The sequence below is a fragment of the Phallusia mammillata genome, chromosome 5 (assembly GCF_965637545.1).
Source record: "Phallusia mammillata chromosome 5, kaPhaMamm4.hap1.1, whole genome shotgun sequence".
Classification (NCBI taxonomy): Eukaryota; Metazoa; Chordata; class Ascidiacea; order Phlebobranchia; family Ascidiidae; genus Phallusia; species Phallusia mammillata.
In genome coordinates, this window is record NC_137256.1 from 25,488,315 (window position 1) to 25,504,884 (window position 16,570).

The following is a 16,570-nucleotide window of genomic DNA, read 5'->3' on the forward strand; positions in this document are numbered from 1 at the left end:
TACAGGCCTTCAGAAAAACGCCATTTTGCGAAATATTCATTGTAGCGAGACTAAACTTCGTATATGACGTCATTATACATTCTAATGACGTCATACAAAAAATCGCTCTTCATTAACACAACTTTTTAACTCGCAAACAACGTTAACCCTGTGACGCGAAGAAACCAAACACATTCGTTGATTCCCTGCCGTAAAACATGAGTCGAGTACTAATCAACACAAACTTTAAGGCAAAACAGCCTCGTTTTGCCCAAAATCTTCACAATAATAGCAGTTTTCTCGACTTTTCTTTCTCTTCTGACATTGAAAAATATTAATAATGCAAAATAAATAATCAAAAACACTTTATTTTGTAATCGCTGTAATTTTGTAAAGTATTATGTTAAAACTTGTGATTGAAAGTGCCCAGTTGCAAACTTTGCTTGGTAAAACATTTTTTCGAAGCTACAGAGTGACATATTCAGTTGTTTTGAATGTTTAACACAGACAAATACCTTTTGAGCTTGTTTTTATTATTTCCTTTAGCAGGAGACAAAATAAATTTACAAACATGTTGTTACAACTGACAGCAATTTTCCTGTATTATACGTCACTGGTCAGTGGACAGCAGCAATGCAGTTACGTCACGGTTCCAGTGTGTGGTGATGACGTCACTGTCACACCTGGGAGTCTGATTAGTGGGAGGAGTGAAAAGGGCGTCGCTGGGCCACCAGGAAAAATGGGACCTAGGGGATTTACCGGACAAAAAGGGGATATCGGCGCCGTAGGACTAAAAGGCGATTTTGGGCCGCCCGGCGAAGTGGGTTTACGGGGATTTCCCGGGGTAAAAGGCGATAAAGGGGCTGTTGGGCAAAAAGGAGAAGCCTTAGACTTGGAAGATTTCAAGCGAGAAATGAGAGAAAGACTTCGAGGTAAAACTGTTTTATGATTTAATTGTATTGTATTGGTTCTGTGTTTATCTATTTGTCTTTCATATATTTTAATACGTTTGATTATCATTGGTTTTCAATTTAGACAATTTCTAAATTGTCGATTATTATTTTTGCGAAAAGATATAAAACATGAGAAGCTTAAGTCAGTTACGCAATCCTAAAAAAAGCTTCCAATCGGTTATGCACAAGTTGGCTTTTTCGTTTTATGTGTTTGCTTCAATTTTCCAGAAATTGAAAATGTACTACTGGCTGTCAACTGCTCTACGTCGTCAGTGAACGGTTACCAGCGATTACGTGACAACAAGAAAGCGGTCTGTGACGAAGGCTGGACGGTAAATCAAACAACATGTAGGGCCTACGGAGAATTACAACAACCGTATATTTCCTGCATGACAGGTTTTTCAACGACGATTTAACGGAAGTGTGGATTTTAACCGAACCTGGCAGGAATATAAAGATGGATTCGCAAACATGGAAGGAGAATTCTGGCTCGGTGAACAAATAATTTTGTTTAAACGCGTAAATTGAATTTGACGAAAACTTTAAACAACCCAGGTTTGGATGAAATTCACGAGTTGACAAGTGGACAGAACTGCAAACTGAAAATAAAGATGACAGATTTTGATGCCGCAACGGCTTACGCACAGTACAGGTATGATTTATATTAATAAAATTACATGGCCATATGGTGGCGCTACAACTTTGCCATGTGATAGGTTATTGTGACAACCGAACTTCAAATTGGGCAGGAACTCGGCCGAGTGGTCGAGACCCACATACAGATGTAAAAAAAACTTGATCGGGTTCGAACCCCGTCAAAAAAAATCAAATATATCTGTATTGAAGAAAAAATGTTTTGTTGAAAAATACCTTATTTAAAAAAGTAAAAATACATTTTACCTTTATAACCCACTGTCAGTGGAAATATGTGTGCCAGACCAGGGGTCGGCAACCTTTTTGCGCTGTAGACCGGCATTGATACTAAAATTTTATCCCGGACCGGTCTTCACAAAACAGCCAATTTTAAGCAATGAAAGTAATTGCAAGATTAATGAAATAAAAAATTTAGCTTATTTCGTCGCAAGGAGGCGCTACCACCTAGGGAATTATTGACTAAAATTCACGCCCGGTCTGTTTCACGGTTTCGTCTTTATCACAGAAAATATGTCGGCTACTCGCATAAGTAATGCATCAAAAATGATGTCAAAGTTTTTCATGATTTGTTTGGAGCCGCTTATTATCAGTTTACCATATTACTGCTAAAAGGTAGAGGTATACCGAATATGCGGTGTGCGAATTGATTAACAAATATTCGGTTTTACAAACACAAATTTTAGACGTAAAACGTGTATATTCTGGTTAATGATTGCCACGCAATCTTTCAAACTAAGCAACAACTAATATCGCGTCATTATTTTCAAACATTATCGTTTTTATATCTTTGGTCCACAAAACTTGCACAAACCTTCTGGTCAGTTCGCCCCACAAAGTTTTGTTGCAACAAGGACAAAATTCAATATATAAGCTATTGCTGCCAGACATAGTATCAAGTTTAAAGAGCTCTTCTGGCAAATGTATTTTTATTCCGACGTTTCGACGTCCTATACAGGTCGTCTTCATCAGGGTTTTTTGCTTTGTTTATCGTGCACTGTACTAGTCGCATTCAGTGTTATTTACCCTGATGAAGACGACCTGTAAAGGACGTCGAAACGTCGGAATAAAATCACATTTGCCAGAAGAGCTCTTTAAAGGACAAAATTCCATCATCTATATCCTTTGTGAAATCATTTCACATTCGAAATCATTGTTATTTCGCAAACAAGTCTTTGTACAAAACATGTTAAGTAAACCGTCATGTAAAGTTGTAAAAAAATTAAAACAGTGAAAACCAAGTAGAGAAATTAAATTAGCGTTTTAGTCATAAATTTAAAACCTTTCCTTTGCAGAACGAATCTTTGAAATTATCCTATGTTTTAATTTATTAATGATTATCCCCTTATTTGTTTGTCCTAATAACTACACGGCCTTGGATTGTTTGTTTTCTGAAACCGACTTTATTTTATTAAGAAATTAATTGACAAGGAAAATTACATTAGAGTTTTTCCACCCTCAGGAGAAACTGCGAAACCGGAAAAACATATTTTAACTGTTATTTTGCAAGTAAAAAAGCAATGAGGCTTTTTAAAAGTCATCACTGAACCTACTGGCCTGAAATCAGGCCCTACGAGATGCGGGTGCAACCGGTGCTCCGCGCCAGGTCACATAACAGTCTATTGGGGTCATAAATTAAAAAAACTATAACGAACAGTTACGTGTAAACTTGTATTGTTTCTATGAAGTCGCAAGTGTTGGTGTAGTTCTCCAGTATATCATTTTGATTCTCTTTTAATACAAATACGGTCCAATCTAGTTCTGACTAGTGTGCGAGTAGGGCCCATAAAATGCGTTGTACCAGGACATGTTATTGCTCTCCAGGGCCTTGCCTGAAATTTTGAAACAAACAATGAGCATCAAATCTACTCTGTTAAATTTTTTTTAGCGCATTACAAGTTTTACAATCCACAACTTAAGATACATATTTATAACATGTGAAAATTTAAATTGGTTTAAACCAGGGAGTCGAACCACTTGTTATACGGGTTCAGGTTCGGTTCGGGTTCACTTTTTTTGGAGTTCGGTTTGCGGTTTGTAAACCGGTTTAAATTCCGTTTTCATTAACTTAGTTCTACCCATAATTCGTCATTTTTGAAACGCCCCGTAGCGCCTATCTTGCGTATTATTTAGTACAGGGGTGGGCAAACTTTTAAGTACAAGGGCCGCATTCAAAAGTTCTCAATTTTATGGGGCCGCATAGTATATTAACCAAAATATAAACATAGCATGTTTCCAGCTAAATACAAATACGTTTGTTGCAACTTCATTGGTCGTACAGATATTGGTTGAAACGCATTAATTGCAATTGTTATAAAATGAACAGGCATTTATTGCAACGTAGGCTACACGAAGTATTTTTTTAAGTTTCTTGCGCCAACAGTAAACAATAAAAGTTCCTTCTGTATCCATCTTTAGGTGTTGTGCGGGTAACGTCCGTTTGCGAAGTACTGCCACGGCCTAAACTTGATCCAAAGTGACCAAAGTTTTGGCGTCAACAGTGCAAAGTAGGCTATATTTGAAAACGTAAATCGCTTTTGCTTTTATTCTCCGCTGTAACAAAATATCAAAACTAAATCATCGTAAAAATCGTTGATTCGGCAAATCGTCTATTCAGTTTACGCACATTTGTTCTTGAAACAGAACGAAGAAATGGTGTGAAGTGACTATCAGCAAAATACTTTGGCAGAACCTATAGGCATGTAAAAGTATCTAATCGTATGGGTACAGATACTAAACATGGTATAGGTATGGGCGAGTCCCACTCTGGTATTTTTGAAAACTCTACGCCTGTGCTCATAATACCATTTAGCGTTTGCTTTCTCTTTTAAATTTACAAACATTTGACGGGCCGCATGAACTTTGCCCACCCCTCCATTAACGTGTCGTTTATCATATTTCAAATTTAAGCAATGTATTTTAAACAAAGCTACAAACGATCTAAATATTCTATCAGCAAACAAAAAGGTAATTCGCCATCATCTACCGCTTGCATTAAACACCTGGTTAACACAAAACGAAAGGTAGGACGTGCCGTGGCAGGTTTTAGGCTGCATAGTTTCCCTTGGATCAAACTTTTCCGCATAAGAAACGAATCCATCTTCGACATAAAGCTTCAGTACATTGTTTGAAATCAATAAAAATTCTGGTGGCGATTACAAAAAATAATACAGGCTGCGTTTTTACCGGTTCGGTTCAGGTTTATTGAATTTAACCGCTCAAACCGGTTCGCGGGTTCGGGTTCAGTTCCGGATCGACTCCCAGCGTTAAACTAAAAACAAAAACATAAAGGAAAGCGAAAAGTGTGTCCTGGGCGACCCAAAATAAACAGAAAAACACCAACAATGTGTTTTGTTTTCGCAGTTCGTTTGCAATCGACGACGAATCAGACAATTATCGTTTACATGTTTCTGGCTTCAGTGGAACGGCTGGTGACAGTTTGGTATATCACAACGGATACCAATTCACCACCAAAGATCGGGATAATGATCGGTAAATACAGTTTATGTTCATAAGTATAAAAAATATTTCCGCATTGTCAAACGAACAAGATTTTTTTGTTACATTGCAAATTTCTTTTATGACGTCACATTGCAAGACAAAAACAATTGTGCAAAATTAATTACACAGAAAACATACAAACTACAGGAAAAATACAATGATAAAAATGCAAATTAATTTTTGTTTAATTTAAAAAAAAACTGAGTAAACGACTCACTCGTATGTTTAATAATCTTTTTAAAAACCGTTTATTAAAAAAATCAAAAAATAAATTCATTTGGGTAGTAAGTGTGTGACGTCATAAAACCATCAAAACAGCCTGTGTGACGTCACAACTGATAAGCAATGGCGCTATTGGTTGAAACACACGATTAAATATTTCACTATGTGTTTGTGTAGTTTGTATCGAGGTTAAGTTTTATTGGAATATTACATTGTGATACAGGTATAGTGGAGGCAACTGTGCACTTCGTTGGGGCGCTGACGGTGGATGGTGGTATGGTTGGTGTTCCCATTCTAAACTCAACGGTGAATGGGGACGATCAGGAGGTTCATACCACAACATGATCTGGTATCACTGGAAAGGTTGGAGTGAAGCGATTAAAGAATCAATGATGATGTTTAAATGTGAATAAAATCAACATTTCTCTTCCAAAGATAAAAACACGGACTTTTATTAATTTTCCCGTATCGGTGTAAATTATGTAAATACAATTACCCTGTTGAATTAAGTGTCTAAATCTCGCTAATTTAAAAAATCGCCTAATTCTACTTTCTAACCGTTAGTGATTAGGATTTATTAAAAAAATACTACATTTTTTCTACAAAAGTGATTTCACCCATTTTTATGCAAATTAATTTCAATGTAAAAACATCTGCAGATAACCGTGGTATTATTACTAACAATTAAATCACGTGTAAAAATATTTGCATTAAAAATGTTGATTTGATTTTGTAAATACAGTACACGGCATAATCAGCAATTGTTAAATTGTGTTTGGAATTTTCCATTTTTATTAGCAAAGACAGAATAAGCAGAAGTTAACGAACTTTATTTCAAAATTTCAACTTACTGCACACAAATGACGTAGCTCTGGGAAAGTTAGAAATCGCCATGGAAACCAGAGTTAAGCCACCAAGTGTTCGACAATTGTAAAAAATGTCGAGTCATCTTCAATCGGTTGCCCTGTTAACAAAGAAATGGTTTGTCACGTTGTTGCCATGGTTACGAAAGTTGAAACCCACTTTGTCACTCTATTGTCATGGAAACAAATGCAAAGCATCATTTGCTTCTCACATCGTTGGCATGGTAACTCGTTTTGAATCGTGCCGTGGAAGATCGGAAAACATCGGATTTCTTCGGAAAATAGGAACAAATTTGTGAGGTGACAAACGTATTTGCGAGTAGTTTTCAACCGGGGAGGAATTCTAAAACTTGAGAGAAGGAATTACTTTCATTTGTAGATGTGGTTTGGTAATATTATAATCCACTTAACTTGCTTGAAGCTGAATAAATTATTAAACTATAATAAACTGCAGCGATTTTGTTAATATCGCTGATGTGCCGCAACTGTTTGTTTTAAGAAGTTGATAATTATTCTAATAAATTGTAAACTTAACTTTATCTAAACTCTGGCTTCCGGGAAGGGGACCCATAATTACCTTTTGAGCCTGTTCAATCGCTGGAATCTTTCGTTAACAAATGTCGAATCAATTTCACTGCGTCGTCTGGCAGAATTTCATCTCCTTTTAGGCCACTCGACGTGTGCATAGATAAAAAACAAATGTACAACAAAAAAATGACAAAAGAATTTTTTTTACCAATTTATAAAAACGATTAACTAAGACCAACCAGTTATAAGCTGGTGACGTCAGAATCATGACGTGTTCTTTAAACTTAAGCCAAGAATAAATCAAGTACATTGGCAGTTGCATGACCAAAGCGGGTTTTCATTTGTTCAATAGAAAGTTAAATCACAAGCACCGTTGCCTACATCATATGCTGCACATGTCAGCTTTATAGCAGGGGATCGCCAGTTTGAACATCAGCCAGAAACTACGAATATATTCATTAGTTTGGTCAGCCATAAGCATTCGTGTAAGCAATACAGTATTATACAAATCACGGCAATATGTGAACAATAAAGACAATAATGACAGTTGGCAGGTAAACCACTAAGCCTGCCTAGTTCAGAAGGTGATTTAACCAGGTTATACATTAACCTGATCGAAGCCAATTTTGGAAAACGTCACTCCACAAAACTGTGCACTTTGTCGAAGCAATCAGAGTCTTTAAACTTACAGAGTCTGTCTGTTTATCTGCTGGGGTCGCTTGTTGTGCAGCAGGACTTCCAGGTGGCGAACCAACCACTTCTTCCATCTTGGAAATCTACACAAATATAAACAAATCCAAATAAACACACATTTACGAAAGTAACTCCAATAAAATACTGGTGTGAAGCTATTGTGATTATCAAATTATATGCAGCAAGATATTTTTAAGTTGTGTCACTAAATACTTGTTTATGCTGAGTCATCTTATGTTTTATATTTTGATGACGAAATGCAGATGTGCATGACAATGCTGGAACTCATTTAATCAAATTAGCCAAATGTGATTGATAGAAAACTTTACATGGAAATTGCATCTTGCATACTTCATAGTCATTTAAAATACATGGGTCTATGTCTTTTTCCAGTGCAGAAAAAAAATAATGACTTATGGTAAATTGGAGGCAAAAGTATTAAGTGAATAAAAACAAAAAGCACACAAACTTCTTGCACCAAATGTTTTCAAAGAAAGATGTTTTATATACCAACTACTGCTTCAATGTATTGCTGATCATAAAATAAGTTGTTGTCAAGAATACTAAAGCATGTAGCAACCACATGAATTTATATATCTACCACACACAGGATAAGAATCAATATTTTATAACAGGTTTGCAACATTATGCTTAAGACCTAACATGAATGTGTTTGTGTGTTGCAATTACGTTTACTAACACAGATCAGTATATCTTTACCTTAGTTTTGATGGAAGCTGTCATTTCTCAAAACATTTTACTCTTACTTGCCTTATTACCTATCACACACAAATGAGAAAATCCTACCTCAAAGAAAAACAAAAAAACAGTCCATGGATATTTTGTTTCTTCTAAATTTTCTTCTGAAGAAATAAGTAATTATCCATTAATGTTTTTCTCAATGAATGCTAGTTTGAAATCCGTAATCCTAATGCAATGAAACAGTATATATGTACACACGAATAACAAACCCATAAACCAGTAGCAAACCCACAATATAGCAAGTGAGAAAATATGTTAAAAATTGCTCACCTAAAACAGAATCAGTCGAGTCCATCCTTCTCCTTTAGTTTCTCAACACATCCCTCCAATGGTAGTTTCAGTTTCGGTCAAAGTCTAAACATAATTAAAGATAATTTTATTGTGCATTTTAAAGCAATGCTTTACTATAAGTTAGAGTTTCATAAAATGTGGCAATACAGCAGCTTGTCCCTGTCGAGATAAAAGTTTATGCCGCCAGAGCATCTTTTAAAATTAACATACTGGCAACTGAGATATAAATATAAGAGACCATGTATAGATGCAATTCCTTTTGTTGCTTTTAACTTCTTCTCAGGGACTTAAAAAAATATACATACTACATGTTTAGAAGATATTGGAGTCTAGCCGCTAGACTGTTTGTATGCATGTTGTTTAAAAGCATTCCACAGTCTTAACATGTTACCAATGTAAATAGTGATGTGACAAACTGTCAGAAGCAAGTGGTTATGTTAAAACTTTGGAAAAATTAGACACCAATCTGTACTTTTGTGCACCAGTGAATGGGATATTGGGAGACAATTCTATTTCTTTAACTTGTAATTTACATACAAAACCATTGGCACACTGGTGGACGTTGTTAAATAGGGACCTGTGATGTGGGAGCCTGCCTTGTATGCTGCACTCTTACAGGGTTTATAGAGTCTGTCTGTTAACTACTGGGGTCGCTTGTTGTGCAGCAGGACTTCCAGGCGGCGAACCAATCACTTCCTTTATCTTGGAAACCTTTAAGAATGTAAACAAACTTGAATAAACTCCACAATATTTAGTGTAAATCTAATTATCAAAGTAAACGCAGCAAGATATTTTAAGTTGTGTCACTAAATACTCATTTTTGCTGAGTCATCTTATGTTTTATTGCTTGGTGACAAAATGCAGTTGTGCATGACAATGCTGGAATTAATTCGAACATTTACTCAAAAATTGCCTCTTGCTTACTTGATAGTAATTTTTAGTCTAGAAAATTTCTTTAAGTCTAGAAAAATTAATGGCTTATGTTAAACTAGAGGCAAAAGCATTAAGTGAATAAAAAACAAAAAGCACATAAACACCATATGTTTTTAAAGAGAGATGTTTTATATACCAACTACTGCTTCAATGTATTGCTGATCATTGAATAAAATGTTGTCGAGCATACTGAAGCATGTAGCAACCACATCAATTTATATATCTACCAAATACAGGATAAGAATCAGTTTTTTATTAGAGATTGGAACAACATGCTTCAAGGCCTGACATAAATTTGTTTGTGTGTTGCAAATACATTTACTAACACAGATCAGTATATTTTTCCTCAGTTTTGATGGAAGCTGTCATTTCTCAAAACATTTTACTCTTACTTGCCTTATTACCTATCACACACGAATGAGAAAATCCTACCTCAGCAAAAACCAGTCCATAGATGTTTTGTTTCTTCTGAATTTGCCAATTGGGTTGTTTGTGGTTTAATATTAATCTCTTCATGATCTACTCCACTCTTTTCCAGCAAAGCATCAAAGGATCGAAGCAGATGGAAAACCTAAGCATTGCAACAATTATAGCAAAAATACCTTTTTATCAATCTTTTACATTACTCAAGTGGATATAAACAGGTTTAAATGACATGGCCCTTCATTTTACTGATTATCTCTATTAAAAGTGTTTCACAAGATACTTATTTTTGCTGGGTCAACTTATGTTTTATAGCTAAAATACCACAACAAATGCCTGGGCTTCAAAAGTAGAGTTCCAGGCTTAGAAAGTGAATATTGAACCTTATCCTAAACATACCTCATGTTTGCAAACTAAATGGTACAAATGCTTCATTAGAGTTTTTAGAGCTTAAATATGTAAAAAAATGCTCACCTAAACAACAGAATCAGTCGAGTACATCCTGATGACTTTTCTCCCATAAATTCTGTATGTGTTTGATAACCAAGTCGACCATCAGAGCAACAAAACAGTTGTAACAAACATTCACATCTCTCCATCAGTTTCTCAACACATCCCTTCACTGGTAGTTTCGGTTTCAATCAAATCTAAAATTAAACATAATTAAACTATACTGTGTGTGTATAAAACACCAAAATAGATTCCAATACATTGTTTTTTCAACTTTGTTGAGCTTGCAGACCGATAACATTTTTAACCAAGATTTACAGGACTGTGATTAAACAGATCTCTTTGTTGTTTTCGTTTTACTGTTTTAAGTCTTAATTTTCATCTGTCATGTGAAATTGGAAATATTCTGTCTGAAACTTTTCAAAAAACCTGATGCACCAGCAGATGAAAAACATAATCTCATGAAGCTTAATGACTGTTATGTTTCACAACCCACAAATAATTAATCAATATTAACCTTTTTTTGCAGTCCGTCCACTGATTTGTTTATTGTTGTTATTTTGGTAACATCCACAGATTCTCGACTACCTCCATAAAAAGCTTTTTCTGTGGCACTGGAACGAATATGGTGATGAAGAAACTGATATTTCGTATTGACAAGTGATGTAACATTCAGGTGAAGGTAATCCAAATGAGTCAGGGATGCCAAAAGTTGGGCAGTAAGCCAAGAACCGACCAAATAAGGAAGTTTTTCACCTGTTTAATGATGAAACTTAATATTTACATGGCCAAGAAGGCATTATCAGAGAAGCAAAGATTACATGATGTTTCTACAAAAAGTGAATAAAATCATAAATTTAATATGACAGATATTGATATGAAAGTTACAATTGTTTGTTACAAGCCTGCTAGAAAGCCAGGATGAATTTCTAACCTTTCAATTTAATGCTTAACCATAAGTTAAAGTTTGCAAAATGTGGCAGTACAGCAGCTTGTCCTAATAGACAAACATTTATGCAGCCAGAGCATCTTTAAAATGTACATACTGCTGACTTTGATATAATAAACCATGTATTAATACAAATGCCTTTGTGGCTTTTGCTTCTCTAGTAACAAATTTTAGGAGCTCAAAAATATAAATATTGCAAGCTTAGGAGAAATATGAGTCTAGCTGCTAGACAAGTTTACTCGCATTTGGCGACATAATATGTGTTTTTTACCATTTAATGGGGTTCTACATATTGGCCAAATATTCGGAATTAGTCCGTACCGTTAGGACATGGTATGGAAAAAGTACCAAACGTTGGCACGCGAGTATATTTTGAAACCAAATTGGCACGGTGGTGTATTCGAGTTGGACCCCCCTGCAATAAACCATGTATTGATACACTTGCCTTTGTGGCTTTTGGCTTCTTAAGCAACAGATTTCAGTGGCTCAAAAACATACATATTACATGCTTAGAAGATATTAGAAGTCTAGCTGCTATACTCTTTGTATGCATGTTGTTTAAAAACAATCCAAACATGTAACAATGTAAACAGTGATGTGACAAACTGTTAGAAGCAAGTGGTTAAGCTAAATTATACATGCAATTAGACACCAATCTGTACTTTTATGATCCAGTCAATGGGGTTTTGGGACATAACTTCTATTTCCTTAAAACTGTAATTTACATACAAACACAATGGCACACTGGTGGCCGTTGTTGAATATGGACCTTGATGAGGGAGCCTGCCTTGTATGCTGCACTTTGTCACAGCAATTAGAGTCTTACAGGGTTTACAGAGTCTGTCTGTTTATCTGCTGGAGTCGTTTGTTGTGCAGCAGGACTTCCAGGTGGCGAACCAACCACTTTCATCTTGGAAATCTACACCAATGGTAGTTTCAGTTTCGCTCAATTCTAAAATTAAACATAATTGAAGATAAATTTACTATGTGTTTTACGACACCAAAATAGATTCTCATACTGTTTTAAGTCTAAATTTCGATGTTTCAAGAAAAAACCTTAAATTACAAAAAAACGGATACACCTGGAGTTAAGGAACACCATCATGGAGCTTCATGACTGTTATGTTCTACATCCCCCAAAATAATTATTCCATATTAACCTTGTTTTGCAGCCCATCCACTGACTTGTTTATTGTTGTTATTTTGGTAACATCCACAGATTCTCATCTTCCTCTATAAAAAGCATCTCTTGTGGCACCGGAGCAAACATGGTGATGAAGAAACTTAAATTTTGTATTGACAAGTTATATAACATTCAGGTGAAGGTAATCCAAATGGGTCAGAGATGCCAAAAGTTGGCAGTGATCCAAGAACTGACCAAACAAGGAAGTTTATTACCTGTTTAACAATAAAACTTGTTAATATTTTACAAGGCAAAGAAGACAATATCAGATAAGCAAAGATTACAATATTTTTCTACAAAAAGTAAATAAAATCCTAAATTCAATTTGACACTATGACAGATATTAATATATAAATTACAGTTGTTCTTTACAAGCTTGCTAGAAAGCCACGATGAATTTTGAATCCCTTTAATTCAATGCTTTACTATAAGCTAGAGTTTAACCAAATGTGGCAATACAGCAGCTTGTCCCTTATGGATAAAAATTGTTGCAACCAGAGCATCTTTTAAAATGTACATACCGACTACTGTGACACAATAAACCATGTATTGAGACAATTGCCTTTGTGACTTTTGCTTCTTTAGTAACAAATTTTAGGGGCTCAAAAATATACATATTACATGCTTAGAAGATATAGGAACCGAGCGGCTAGACTGTTTGTATGCATGTTGTTTAAAAGCAATCCACAGTATTAACATGTAACAATGTAAATAGTGATGTGAAAAACTGCTAGAAGTGGATGCAATTACACAACAATCTGTACTTTTATGCACAGTGAATCGGATATTATGGAATAAATATCATTTCCTTAAAACTGTAATTTACACAAAAACCACTGGTGGCCCTTGTTGAAATAGGGACCTGTGATATGCATGTGGGCATATATAGCTAAAAGGTTGTGCATCCCTGCTCTATCTACATACCTGCACATGTAGGAGAAACATTGCGTTGTTGCAATTCCATGGATATACTGTGTGAATTGCATTGATGAAACATTTTGTCGAGGAACCTGCGTCATATAAAAAGATGTATATGTGAATGAGTGACAGAGATTTACAAATGTTTGTATGATAAGGTGTGGAATATAACACTAAATTCTCCCTCTGCCCTCGTAGACCAACATTATATATATATTACAGCTGTCGCCAAATATATGCAACATATTTCATTGTGATACAAAATAACCAAAAACCTTGCAACTCTATACCAACAAGAAAATAGCCCTATCAAATGGGTGAATATCTAATGGGTAAGCCTCTCCCATTATTTGAGTATGCCTTATACCTGAGAATAGGACTACGTTTTGTCATGTACAATACACAGCTAACAATGTATTGACAAACCAATACATAACGAACACCATTGTTTTAATCGGCGATTGTCTCACAGCCAATGAATTGTTCACATTCATTACAATTATAAAACAGCCTGAAGCAGTTTTGGAATTTAAACAATTGCAAAATGGTTTAAAGCAAACATTTTTTTTGTGATATTCAAAGTGGCATTATTGCACACAAACAAGCAATCATTTTCATTTGTAATAGTAGCAGAAGACCCTGGTAGTAAAAATGCTTTTGTGATATATATATATATCTAAAAACATTTCAAAGTTGGCACCTATGACTGTAGGCCTTTATATGTTTTGCATTTTTTCAAACATTAAATCTTAACGGAACCAATAAAAATGCAGTCCTTATTTTTGTGATGGCCACAATAGGATTTGAAAACATACTGATAACTACATGAGATAGCAGCTATATATGGCGTGCCCAAAAGGACAAATTTGTCACATTTGACTTTGGTTTGATGCAAATACAGTTTGATGCATTGAACCTGGAGCAACTAGCACTCAGTGAGAAATTTCAATAACAAACTCATTTCAGATTTTGAGCACAATGAATTTCTCACTTTAGCCCTGTTATGTCACAATTGACAATTTGATAAACCAATATGAAGGTTACAAAAGCTCACAGTAAAATAAAGTATATGTGTGTTTACAGGTTAACAATACTGTCATTACCAAGCTAGGAAACCATCAGCAGTTTTAACACTGAGGCCCACTGTCCCTTACCTAGAGCTTAAAATCATTCTAGCATCCAATTTAAGTACCAAGACTGTGTTACTCATTACGTAGAATGCAAAGTAAAGTAATGTATATTGCTGAATGCCCTTTATTTGAAGTGACAAATGCAATTTTTCATTGGAAATGGCAACATCAATCCAAGTTTTGCGAAAGTAAATATTCAGCCTAATGAACTGCAAGTCGTATGTAATGAACCAAATAACGTCAACAGGCCCATTATCATTAAAAAATATTTAAATGTATAAGAACCAATCTACATATATAAGTTGTGGGATTTGAGCAGCAACATACCACCTGTCTACTTCAAAGTTCGTGACATAACCCTGGGACAAAATATCAAAAAAACTAGATGCCAATGACCAACAAAATAACAAACCAAATATTTTAACTGAAGTGAACTAGGCAATCTCTTGCCACCAGCTGTACTGATGAGACCTTATGGTCAAAACTTAATGTTTTAACACAGGTTAAGTAGAAAAATATGAACATACCTTTTTTTGAAACAGTTAAAAACTAACATGGTAAGTTGTTTACCTCAAAACAGTGTCAGAAAGTTGAGATGGCTTCACATAAGTATTAAATCCATATGTGCAGAGCAGAGACATTTGGCTTAATCCACGATTTATCCAGCATAGTAGAGTTCTTGCAATATAGATTAGGATCAGTAAAAACTAACCTATTTTTTGTTCAATGGGTAGCTGTGGAAAAGAAAATAAGTAACAATTATTTAATACACAAAAAAAAGGTGAATAAATAATTTTGTTTCACATCATTTTTCGCTACAAATACCGTAACAACAATAACACAGTAACAAATACAGCACAACCTGTTTTCTGAAATACAATTTACTGAACCAGTCGGAACCGATACGGATTAATTCGTCTTCAATTTTATTGTTGGCAAATAATGGTAAGAGATTTTTCACGGGTAATCCCCAAATTCTGCCGCGCAAATGAAATAAACTTGCACAGATAATTGTCTATCTGTGATATCATAATAGGGCAAATAAATAATGCTTTGTACTTTAAAAATTAGGCCCAAAATGGTGTACATTAAAAAGTAGTAGGCGGTTTATTTTCGTAAAAAAATATTTTCTAATTTGAATTCGAACTCAACCGTCGACGATGCGCGCTTAAACCAAAAACGTTTTCGCAACGTTTTTTCACCATGAGGTTTTTGTTTTGCGTTGGATGCTGTCGTGGGTCAACCGGGTTTGCGGAACTGATAGGCCTAACTTAGGTTAACTGGCGCTAGGGTGAGTGACCTATTCTTTGCCGAGGTTGACTCGTGAAGGAAGTCTTCCTCGGTGGTCAAAGAATGGTCCAAGTCTGTAGGAGTGCTACTATGTCAGAAAGTTGGCGCTAGGGTTACAGCTAGAGTAGCGCTCGTTAACTAAGATTAGGTTAGGTAACATAGGTGGGGTACGTTTGGGATTGACGCGCCACTTAGGGAATTTAGCTTAGATCGTTTTCTAGCTAGGTGTGGCGCGTTGCTAAATGGCTTTAGCTAAACTAAGGTGCGCATAGAAACACGACTTGGCATGGCCTCCACCGCATGCGCTGGGCGCGGTGCAGGCGGGACCGAGTACCGGACACAGTTACTCTCAATGAAGGCTTAGGCTCGAAAGCCTGAGGGGGCCGACATAGCATTTTGCCAGAAAAGTCCCGTGAGCCACCCAGATAGGGCGCAAACTGTTGTTAAAATTTCCCAGCCCGTAGTTTGCGTAATTCATTTGGGTCCTTGAACGGGGGGTCTCGCAGGGCGGAGAACAGTGATCTCATGTTGTTATACGCTGTAATCACCACTGAACTCTTTAAACAAAAACTTCTGCGCCTATATTAACTGTAAAGATAGGGTTATTGTGGATTTGTTTTTGGGTTTTGACCAGGGGCGGCTCGTGCTAGGGTGCTGCGGAGCTGCAGCACCCCCTAGATATTTTTACTTAATACACCTACCATAATATTACAAATAACTTTCATTATTTTTATTTTTTTTATTCCTTAGCAATATATAATTAGCATAATTTCCGCCCTAATCACCTTTTTTTTCATTAAAAAAATTTTTTTTTGGAAACACTAAAGTATATCTATGCTGGAACTGCAGCT

At 35.6% G+C, this 16,570-nt stretch overlaps 2 protein-coding genes across 13 annotated transcripts; one reads left to right on the top strand and one right to left on the bottom strand.

Annotated features, from left to right (window-relative positions):
- The first annotated feature begins 85 nt into the window (after positions 1-85).
- Positions 86-5,719, top strand: LOC145229726 (angiopoietin-related protein 1-like). The gene is made up of 6 exons (XM_080095056.1): positions 86-911; positions 1,161-1,264; positions 1,329-1,425; positions 1,488-1,584; positions 4,947-5,075; positions 5,530-5,719. Exons 1-6 carry the CDS (start codon positions 551-553, stop codon positions 5,717-5,719), a joined length of 978 nt encoding a protein of 325 aa, XP_079951182.1. The 5' UTR covers positions 86-550.
- LOC145228642 (uncharacterized) lies at positions 4,685-15,159 on the bottom strand. Of its 12 annotated transcripts, none has more exons than XM_080093832.1 (12): positions 15,000-15,159; positions 13,306-13,391; positions 10,767-11,005; positions 10,274-10,446; positions 9,809-9,947; positions 9,060-9,154; positions 8,423-8,506; positions 7,387-7,473; positions 6,747-6,841; positions 6,330-6,518; positions 6,158-6,270; positions 4,685-5,661 (listed from the first exon to the last, which is right to left on the bottom strand). In XM_080093832.1, exons 1-4 carry the CDS (start codon positions 15,068-15,070, stop codon positions 10,441-10,443), a joined length of 402 nt encoding a protein of 133 aa, XP_079949958.1. In that variant the 5' UTR covers positions 15,071-15,159; the 3' UTR covers positions 4,685-5,661; positions 6,158-6,270; positions 6,330-6,518; positions 6,747-6,841; positions 7,387-7,473; positions 8,423-8,506; positions 9,060-9,154; positions 9,809-9,947; positions 10,274-10,440. The 12 variants fall into 12 exon arrangements, with proteins under 12 accessions (XP_079949958.1, XP_079949954.1, XP_079949955.1 ...); XM_080093828.1 differs by having other exon boundaries at positions 6,747-6,830; positions 9,021-9,154; XM_080093829.1 differs by having other exon boundaries at positions 6,330-6,441; positions 9,021-9,154.
- Positions 15,160-16,570: the final 1,411 nt, after the last annotated feature.

Excerpts from the sequence above, each read along its gene's own strand:
- LOC145228642 (XM_080093832.1), bottom strand. The coding sequence starts at position 15,070 with ATGTCTCTGCTCTGCACATATGGATTTAATACTTATGTGAAGCCATCT. Across the intron at positions 13,392-14,999 it reads CTTTCTGACACTGTTTTGAG|GTTCCTCGACAAAATGTTTC; the intron begins GTAAACAACTTA and ends TATATGACGCAG. Across the intron at positions 11,006-13,305 it reads TGTTTCTCCTACATGTGCAG|GTGAAAAACTTCCTTATTTG; the intron begins GTATGTAGATAG and ends ATCATTAAACAG.
- LOC145229726 (XM_080095056.1), top strand. The coding sequence starts at position 551 with ATGTTGTTACAACTGACAGCAATTTTCCTGTATTATACGTCACTGGTC. Across the intron at positions 1,426-1,487 it reads GGAAGGAGAATTCTGGCTCG|GTTTGGATGAAATTCACGAG; the intron begins GTGAACAAATAA and ends TAAACAACCCAG. Across the intron at positions 5,076-5,529 it reads AAAGATCGGGATAATGATCG|GTATAGTGGAGGCAACTGTG; the intron begins GTAAATACAGTT and ends ATTGTGATACAG.